Genomic DNA, 10716 nt, shown 5'->3' with positions numbered 1-10716 from the left:
TTTATTAATGAGCTGCAGTTTTATTACATCACGCGCTGACACAGATGCAGTGTATTAACGCCACGGGTCATCAATAAGGTGCAGATTGGTCCTCAATTTGAGTACAATATTTCAAATCGTTTTACAGTGTTTCCAACACACTTTTTCACAGCAAGCATCACGCACTCCAACTCAACTCAACTCCCAGTTCAACAAGCAACGACTTACCCAGGTGACTGCAGCAGAGCGCGCGAGAGAGAGACGAGGCAGCGCAGTGAGGGGGGATTTACCAAACGTGTTACTTGCACGCAATACCCGAAACCCCACAACACATTTCAGGTCGTGTAGAGAGGCAAGCATATATACAAATCATTTAGTAAGCAGAAATCCCAAATTTACCTGAACATATTAGAGGAATGTGACTGCACTGATGCTTGAGGAATGCACTTCCAGCAGCCGTGATAGACAGCAGCTGGCGGTTAAAGCTTTCTGCACAAATTGATTTGACGAAAGTCACGAGACCGATTACTAGCTCTCTATCCAATCACATTAATGGATAAAAATACAATTAAAATAAGCATGCAACGACCACAAACGGAGGAAAATAGCGGAGTAAAAGTACCGATACATCACTTAAAATGTACTCAAGTAAAACTACTCAAAAAAGTACAATTACTGATAAAAACTACTTAATTACTGTAACGTGAGTATTTGTAATTCATTACTTCACAACACTGGTCATAAGTAGCACGGACCCAACAATACATTGGGTCAAAATAATCGATTATTAGATTATTAGAATTAGAATATTAAGGAAAGCTCATGTTCCATGTAGATATTTTGTAAATTTCCTACCTTAAATATATAAAAACTTTTCTCAGTATTTCGATTTTTCTGCTCCCTCAGATTCCAGATTTTCAAATAGTTGTATCTCAGACAAATATTGTTCTATCATAACAAACCATACATCAATGGAAAGATGATTTATTCAGCTCTCAAATGATGTATGAATCTCAATTTTGAAAAATGGCCCCTCATGACTGGTTTTGTGGTGCAGGGTCACATATGAATGGACTCCTCAGCAGTGTGTAAGGCTGGATACCTTCTACTGTCACTGCGCTCGATGATGCTGTGCTCGATCTGACAGCCTGCAGTTCAGCGAGACTTCCGGTCTCATCCAGTCCTGAACACTTCTCCGTGATGCTGTTTAATCTCAACTCTCTCTGTTGTTTGTAGTGCTGGCGAGATGAAGCTTCGTGTTGAAAAGAGGTTGATTTGTGGAGGCTGAGCCTCCTGCTGGTGGATCCGAGTCAATACACCAGAACTGCACAGATATAACTGAATAATAATCAGAGCTGGGTAGTAACTGATTACATCTCATCTGGATTAGTAATCAGATTCCAAAAACTCAGTACTTGTAACTAGATTACATTACATTTTAAAAGACTCGTAATCTGACTACAGTTACTTTTTTATGGATCAGCCTACATATTATAATAATAGATTCTCCCTAATTCCTCTTTTTTATCCTTTAAATGATCCTTTCTAAACTAGCCTACCTTATATACACTCAGAGTCTTCCAGTTGTGTGGATATTAACACAGATGAGTCATTAGTCAGTCAGAGTTAATTTAGGCCGGAGATCTGGTCTGGAGCGAGTCTGGTTCCTGTCACCTGCTGCAGTGTGTGTGTTCTTCATCATCATCTCTGGTTTGATTAGGGTTCTGAAAGATACTTCAGATCCAGTAATATTAGCAGTGAACAAAACCTGATCTGAAGTCATTTCATAACGGATCATTGTGTGACATTAATACTGTTATTTTCCTTTTTATGTCTGAGAAGCTGCTTTGAAACAATGTGTATTGTATAAAGTGCTATAGAAATAAACTTCTGCATGTCATTAACGGCACTGATGAGTTAAAACACATTGGGCTTTGACTAGCTGGTTAGTTTCTCTGGTGGACTAGTTAGTGTTTGTAGGGGTCTAAAACAGCAGCGGCGTACAGATTATAGAGTAAAGGTAACAAAACTTTAATCTCCATTCCATAAGATCTTTACAGTTCCTATCTTACTCGAGACAGATAATCATTTTGGCAAAAAAGAAGATTGTACACATTCTGTGCAATAAATAAAGAATAAATATGGTATGTGTTGTGAGAGCGAAGGTCCACATCTGATGCTGTCGGTTCTCCTCGTCACGTCTGATCTCTGTCTGTCGCTCAGATCTCCAGCGGATCACGGCCTTCACTCCAGACAGGAAGTCAGTAGAAGCGCTTCCTCCTGCTTTCGCTCCAGTGTCCGTACAGAACCAGCCCCACCACCAGCAGCAGAAACACCCCCAGGATCGAGAAGAGCACACTGAAGAAGACCGTGACGCTGCTCATGCCCTCCTCGTCTGCCAGCGCTGCACACACACACACACACACACACACACACACACACACACAGACACAGACACAGACACAGACACACACACACACACACAGACACACACACACACACACACACACACACACACACACACACACACACACACACACACACACACGTCTGCTGTCACTCATCATCGGCTCTTATGGCGTGTTCAAGTCATGTCGGATAGAGTCGAGGCATCAGTGAGAAAAGTGTCAGATGCAGCCAAAGACTATAGATATGCAGCGTCTGTTTTGACTAAATTATTGACAGTAAATTTGCTGAAAAGAATAATATTTTTTGTACAATAAACCTATGTAAGTTACATATACAAAATATTATATTATTGTATAATTACCATAGATAGGCTATATAATTATTCCGTTTACATCATAAACTGAATAAAAAGAGAAAAAAGCAAAAACACAATGATGCACATTCTTTAATCATATTCTGTAGATGAAGGGTTAAAGGGGTCATATAATGCGCATTCTCCACAAGTTGATATTATTCTTTAGGGTCTTAGTGAAAAGTCTGTAACATAGTTTGGTTAAAATGTTTCATTGGTAATGTAAAAAACACTTTTTTTACCGTGTCAAAAACAGCTCTTTTCAGAGCAAGCGGTATTGTGTCATTCTCCTTTAAATGCAAATGAGCTCTGCTGACTCCGCCCCTCTCTTTCGCGGCTCTCAGAGGGATTGTTTACTTTAGCTGCATTCATTTTTAGCATTCATTGTGAAACTTGTTAATTAGCACATTATTTGGAAAGGCGATTTGCAAAGATTCATTTAAAAAACCTTGTACTCACTTCTTCTGGAGCTGAAGCTGGATCACGAATGATTCGCGCGAACATAAACGCATTTAGGTAGATCGGGGTGCATTCCCTCAAATATAATCCACTGTGTCTTCAGCGGCTCAGATGGCGAGAGTAAATGACTGCTGCTTTATTCATCATTACATCCAACAACAAAACACCTCCATTCTTGTCTACATCTGCTCCGGCGGTGAAACACCTGATGACGGCTCACTCAGGACGGGCCTGAGGTAAGACACCAGTGCAGTCTGACTCTGTGCTGAAACACTACTGTCAATCAAACTATTGTGGGAGGGGCCTCCGCCCGTGTGACATCACACAGAGATCGGCTCGATTTAAGAAAGGGTAAAGATTTTAGTAGATAAAAAAAAAACACTGGGTGTATTTTTATCATTATAGGGTGGTTGTGTACACACACTGCCGACACATTTCAGTTCAAACAGCTTGTAAAAGTGCATGTAGCATTATATGACCCCTTTAAAGAAATCGTTTAATTTCATGTAGAAGAGTTAAATCGCTCTCTTGTTCCGACCAAAGTGACTTAATAATCATGATTACTCACGTCTCAGCAGCTCCATGTTGTCCACGCTGGGAACCAGAACCTCCTGCTGCTCCTCGTCCTCCTGCTTGCTGCGCAGAACTGTCAGCTGGTAGAGCTTCATGGAGATCAGGTCGTGGTTATCTGTCTCACACACACACACACACACACACACACACACAGTCACGTGTGTGTCACTCAGAGCTGCAGCAAACAATTAGACGCTCTAGCAAGGGCACATAGCTGCATCATGAATGTTTCTGGCCCTTGGCCACTGAAGAATATTCTAGATTGGGACTTTCTATTAAAGCGCTGCAGAGTGTTATTGTAGGCCTTTACGTTACATCACATCAAAACTATATTGTTCGGGCGGCGCTCGTCACCTGACAGATCTCCAGTGACGGCCGAAGCACCGAAGTAATAGCCCTGCGGCAGATTCACACCGGGAACATCCAGACAATCCCGCCACTCCTGCTGACCATCAATATCCAGCATGATCTGCAGCACACACACACACACACACACACACACGTAAGCAGGATGCTGTGAAGGTGTGTGTGTCTCTGTGTATGTGTGTGTGTCTCTGTGTGTGTGTCTCTGTGTATGTGTGTGTGTCTCTGTATATGTGTGTGTGTGTCTCTGTGTATGTGTGTGTGTGTCTCTGTGTATGTGTGTGTGTCTCTGTGTGTGTGTCTCTGTGTATGTGTGTGTGTCTCTGTATATGTGTGTGTGTGTCTCTGTGTATGTGTGTGTGTGTCTCTGTGTATGTGTGTGTGTCTCTCACCGTGAGTCTGCGCCGCACGTATCTGATGAACAGAAAGCTGTCGTGCTTCAGGTTTCGCACCATTGCGTTACAGCCGCCGAGTTCTGTGGGCCGGCCGTCGCGCTCGTGATCGTAGCTGATGCTGCCGTTGCCCACCATCGCTAACACATACGGGAAGATCCTCTGATGAGCAGCAGAGCGAGACGACATGTGATCCAGTACTAACCCTAACCCTAACACACACCACTGATGAACTCCACTAGAGCAGAGATTACCTGTGTGCGGGGTGTGTACCTCTTCCTCTGCGCCTGAAACACACACACACACACACACACACACACACACACACACACACGTGATCAGTATACAGGGAATCAGTGAAACATTATGAGTGGAGATGCAAATGTCATCATGTGCTCCTGAATCAGGTCTGGAATACAAACAGGCGTGTGATTCATCAGATTAACAAGAACAGTGGCGCACGCTTATGTCAGAAGACACGGATTCAGATTTGAATCCATAGAAGAACAAAACTAGGCCAACTCCGTCAAAATCACCTCGCTTTCACATGTGGACTAAAACCAGAACCCACGGCCGCAGGGTTAAAGCAGCCTAATTCTGCACACATGGCAACCCTGACTGAAGACTTCTTCAGGAAACTGGAACAACCAACCAGCAAACTACACTGAAAAGATCTGTATTGTAAAAGTGAGAATGTTTTAAAAAATATCATGAATAGTTGTTATCAGGTAACGTGTGGACAGTTCACACACAAATTACAGTTCTGTCATGACTTCCTCGTGTCTTTTAAACCTGTCTGACTTTATTTCTTCAGCGAAGCATAAAAGAAGATATTTTGAGAAATATCAATGTGCTCCAGTGTAGTTTGGTTCCCAGTGTTCCTCAAAAGGCAGGCAGGTGTTTCCCAGGTAAACTTGCACACAGGTAGTTTGCAGGTCGGTCGTTTCTAATCATCATGGAGAAGTTCTTCAGTCCCAGACCGTATCCGACTCCCTAAAATATCACTGGATTATTACAATTAATGACTAAATGAATGTTTGGAAATGGAAACAGATATTTCCTGTCGGAACATGATAGAAAAATATAAATCACATATGTGTTTGTGAAGCAAATAATGTGCCAGAAGGCTTTTTCTCAGTCCTGTACACAGATACACACGAGCTGTGTTTCCATCACACTGTGTTTATGCTCATTATGAAGCGTTGCATCAGAAACGAGTGATGGAAACACCAAATTCTGAAAAAAAATCCCTTAATTCATAAAAAAGTTTTTACGCTTGCTTGAGGTGGTTTTTGACTTGTGCGAAGAAGTGTTAATGTGAATAATGGGAGATTGGAAATGCTTTTTGCGGATACATTCCTCCATGTGCATCAAAACAAGTCTCGTTCACAGCATCTATGTGTTGTTTTGGTCGTTCTGAAACGCCTGAGCAAAGTCTATCATCAAAGTATTTCTCTATAATTGTCTTCCACGACTTCGTTTCCAAACAGAAGCATCCGCCTCCGAAAGCATTGACTGCATTCATTGTGTTTCGTCTGCTCGCTCTGATGCGCAAGTCATTTATTATACATGAAAATTATTATATTCAGTAGCTTCTCCTACTATTCTTAGTGATTTATAGTGCCAGTTTATCAGGAAGTGACGATTTTGTTGTCTTCGACTCGTTGGATGGAAACGGTGCTTATTTGCAAATGTTTTAATTCCAGTTTTACGCAGAAGTTAAATCTGTATCTTTGGATGTAAACCCAGCTAATGTCATGTGACTGATCGTGTGGCTGTGTTTGATTTCTGTACCTCCAGCAGTTTCTCCTCGTTGGGGTACGTGTCCACAAACACGCCGAGTCCTGTGAAGAAATCCCTGTTTCCAAACACTGCACCTGTAGACGAGTGAGGGACGATCTACAGTCATCAGCAAACCAACCCTGACCAGAGATCAGAGCGAAACAAGCGTCTGTCTGACCTTTCTGCATGCGCTCCTGTGTGTACCAGACGGCCAGACCGTCACCGTTCAGATTCTTCTTCCCCTGACCGTGAACCTTAAAATGAACCTGCAGCTCCCAGTCCCTCAGGTGACACGGCTGCACACACACACACACACACACACACAGAGAGACACACACGCGCGCGCACACACACACACACACACACACAGAGAGACACACACGCGTGCACACACACACACACACACACACACAGAGAGACACACACGCGTGCACACACACACACACACACACACACAGAGACACACACGCGTGCACACACGCGCACACACACACACACACAGAGACACACACGCGTGCACACACGCGCACACACACACACACACACACACACACAGAGACACACACGCGCGCACGCACACACACAGAGACACACACACACACACACACACAGGTCAACTTGAACAATGGACTTATTTCCTCTTTATTAAAGGGGTCATATGATGTGATTTCAAGTTCTCCTTTCTCTTTGGAGTGTTACAAGCTGATTGTGTATAGATAAGATCCCTGAAGTTGCAAAGACTAAAGTCTCAAAACCAAAGAGATATTCTTTATAAAAGTTAAGACTCTGCCACGTCCCCCTAAAACCCCTCATTCAAACATGTCTACATCACTGTGTGGGGAGATTTGCCTAACACCGCCCAAATGTTTAGGCAATGAAAGGCGGTGGAGCTATTATTCTGGCTGTAGTGCTGTTGCTGCCGCCGGCGTCATGTTCTGGAGACGCTGTGTTTCATTGTGAAAGTGAAACTACTTTGTTTGGGCTTCCAAAAGAGGACACAACCAGAAATCAGTGGTTAAGTTATATTTACAACACTGTTCCAGAACAGTTCAACCCAAATATTAGAGCGTGTGCAGCGCATTTTACAGAGGACTATTTCCTGAAGCTGGGAGTAGCTGCCAGCTAACGTTATGCTCAAAGGCTGTTTCTATAAAGTGGGGCAATTCCAGCTTTGCAAGGACAGTCTGGTGCTTCTGACTGACAGCCTGTAAGTACGTTTTCATATTTAAAGAATTTGCCACTGACTATTCAAACGTGAGTTTTGAGCAGAGTAGAGCAGTGCTTGTTGTTTGTCCGATCACAAATGCAGACATGGTAATGTTTACGCGGCGAGATGCAACACGACGTGTAAAAAGACAGTACAAGTCATTATAATCAGTAATTACGTCCCCAGTGGATGCAACAAATGCCTTGTTTATAATGGGTTTTATTGTTTTTGTGTCGTCTCGTCGGGACAGGGCATCACTATACAGTGAGGGGCGTAACATTTCCGTCTCACGCTTGAGGTATTCGGCCAATCACGACGCACTGGATAGCTGGCCAATCAGAGCCCGCCTCGCTTCTCAGAACGATGAACTTTGTAAAAATCGGCGCGTTTCAGAAAGACGGAGCATAGAGGAGCAACAATAATGTACGGTATGTGGAAAATAATGTGTTTTTTGAGCCTTAAACCACGTAAACACATTGCATTACATCAAATACACAAAATAATGTTCTTTTTAGCAACGTCATATGACCCCTTTAAGACTAGTTAATGGTTAGCGGTTGGTTAGAGTTATTGTATTTGTTTAATAAGAATGTCACTACAAACACACTGGTCCTTCTTGTCTAATGGTGTGAGCAGGAGCTGTAGTGCACACTATTAAGTGATGACGACTCACTATTCGGCTCCATATGGCTCCCTGTTTGCTCTGCTGGTCTGGAGTGAGACGCACATAATCAGTGGTGACCAGAGAGTCTCCCATCAGCTCCCAGTGAGACGAGCCGGACACGCCGATACCTGCAGCACACACACACACGCACACACACACGCACACACACACACACACACACACACACACACACACACACACGTTTACTTAGCTATCTAAATGAGGACATCCCATAGGCGTAATAGTTTTTATACTGAACAAACTGTATGTTCTATTCCCAGTGTTTGGAAGTAACTAGTTACATGTAACAGAATTCTGTTATTTAATTACAAAATAAATGTAACTGTAATCACACACACACACACACACACACGACCGGTCTGAAGTTACCCATTCTCACGGGAAAATACCCAAACAACATTGCTCAAAAAAAGTTGCCCCGTGTATCATCAGCCTTACAGTTACTGAGAAAACATGTGTAATTAAATTACAGTTACTTATGAAAATGTTAATGATTACAAAGGGGTTACATCTGAATATTTTCACACACATACAGATTTGATTGATTTCATAAATTGCACTGACTGCTCTTAATATGATGTAGCAGAGGCCAGCGGGTGAGTGCTGTGCAGGTTAAGCCTCAAGTGACGCTCTGGCGACGGACGCTAGAGACCGTGGCCTTTAGCCTCCTCTTTAGAGCGGGGTAGGACCGCGACAATGAGACACTAATGTTTCAGGAGTTTAGGTGTCACAAACTCGGCCTCTGTGGCCCTCCCTGGACACCACCGGAGGGCACCATCACCGGAGTATTAACCAAACTGCATTTCCCACAATGCCCTGTACCTGAGACTGATTGCGGCACAGGTGTTGCCCATCACTGTTACCCATATAAGCTGCAATCTCCAACAACTCACCGCGAAGTCTTGTATTGCCCCGGCTACACTACTGAGCGTTTATGGCATGTTTATTGATCTCCCGTTTACGACCTTGGACTGTTTATCCGTCTCTGTGATTCTCTGCTACCTGTCTTTGTGACCTGATCTCTGGACTGTTGTTTACTTCCCCTGTCTGCCGCCTGCCTCGACTCTAGCCTGGATATCGTTTATGGATTCTGATTTATCTCTGACATCCCTGTCGCTGTGGACTGATCTCTGCCTGTTTGACTCTGTCTTATCAATAAAGCTGTAAATGGATCCCTCTGCCTCAGACCCCTCGTTACATTAGGACACAGAATAGGACAAACTTATTCCATAACTGTTTTATTGCCTATTTGGGTTTGTGTATATGCTTTGTGTTTTATAACATGTCTATTTATGATTTTAAATCTGTATTTAACCTCAGAACAATCTCAAAGCAAGAAGAGGTGCTAAAGTCTGATTTTGTGGTGGCTGTGCTTTAAAATTAAATTATTATAATCTTAATTCAAGTGATTCTGAAACACTGATGAGTTCTACTGTAGGGTTATTCCTGCCTGCTTTACATGCTTCAAAATTATTAAAAGACATTTAGAAAAGTAATCAAATGTAATCAGTTACATTACTTTAATAAAGTAATTGAAATAGTTACACTACTTATTACATTTTAAATAGAGTATCTTGTAATCTGTAACCTGTTACATTTCCAAAGTAACCTTCCTAACACTGTCTACCGCCCTACACTTAACCTGCCCCTCACAGACACTTTCTGCAGGTTAGATTTCCCAAAAACACCATTTATATTGTAATACCTCTGTCATACCCATGTCATTATACACATTTGTGTCCTCATAAACCACATAAACATGCGCACTCTCTCTCTCTCACACACACACACACACACACACACACACACTCTCTCTCTCTCACACACACACACACTGATAACTAGCTGCTTACGCGCAATCTAATGCATCAGCCAAAGACATGACATTGAACACACAAACTACTTTCATTCCTGTGTCAGACTGATGATGTAAGTGATATATGCATAATTATGATGATGATAAAAGCTGAGTGATGAATGATGAACTGATGGTGTATTTGTGTCTCTTACCCTGGTAAGGCTTGGACAGTGAATACTCTCTCTTTAAAAACTCTTCCATTTCATGACCGTCATCACATAAACTAACACTAAAAGCTGCAAATAAAATCAACGATGATCCAGAAATCATGATTTAGTTCAAATCTTTTCAAACGCGTCCACTGAATTCACGCTCGCGACCATCTGTCGGTCAATGCTGCCACCCGATTGGCTGCCGCTGTTACACGGCGCGCCTCTACTGGCTCTCTCACCTGTCAATCAAACATGAGCCCGCCCACACATCAACAAACGGGACCGAATATTTATGATCATTAAAGATTTGCGATTTGCTAAAACAAGCTGCGAAACATTTCAAGTGCCTACATACTCTCCACATTTAATAACATTTATAGACCGCGTAATTTATAAATTTTCTATAATAATTTTTTTGATGTGCACCCTCATACTTTGGAAAATTTGACAGAATGCGCAAACCTAATCTACATTATAGCAATTCATTACTAATGTGTTTGTATAA

General features: G+C 42.5%; 1 protein-coding gene across 1 annotated transcript; it reads right to left on the bottom strand.

Annotated features, from left to right (window-relative positions):
* Positions 1–948: 948 nt before the first annotated feature.
* On the bottom strand, positions 949–10699 carry lman2la (lectin, mannose-binding 2-like a). Its single transcript, XM_079419426.1, has 9 exons — positions 10212–10699; positions 8190–8308; positions 6488–6605; positions 6322–6404; positions 4782–4814; positions 4528–4689; positions 4127–4241; positions 3768–3887; positions 949–2383 (listed from the first exon to the last, which is right to left on the bottom strand). The coding sequence occupies exons 1-9, from the start codon at positions 10327–10329 to the stop codon at positions 2241–2243; spliced, it is 1011 nt and encodes a 336-aa protein (XP_079275552.1). The 5' UTR covers positions 10330–10699; the 3' UTR covers positions 949–2240.
* Positions 10700–10716: the final 17 nt, after the last annotated feature.

Source organism: Barbus barbus (assembly GCF_936440315.1).
Source record: "Barbus barbus genome assembly, chromosome: 6".
Classification (NCBI taxonomy): Eukaryota; Metazoa; Chordata; class Actinopteri; order Cypriniformes; family Cyprinidae; genus Barbus; species Barbus barbus.
The sequence above is the reverse complement of the archived record's forward strand: the minus strand, read 5'-3'. Positions and strand labels throughout refer to the sequence as shown.

What these genes read in the sequence shown, in the direction of transcription:
- lman2la (XM_079419426.1), bottom strand. Translation starts at nt 10,329, where the DNA reads ATGATTTCTGGATCATCGTTGATTTTATTTGCAGCTTTTAGTGTTAGT. An exon ending in ACGAGGAGAAACTGCTGGAG is followed by an intron (nt 4,815 to 6,321) that starts GTACAGAAATCA and finishes TGTGTGTTTCAG; the next exon opens with GCGCAGAGGAAGAGGTACAC. An exon ending in CGTCACTGGAGATCTGTCAG is followed by an intron (nt 3,888 to 4,126) that starts GTGACGAGCGCC and finishes TGTGTGAGACAG; the next exon opens with ATAACCACGACCTGATCTCC.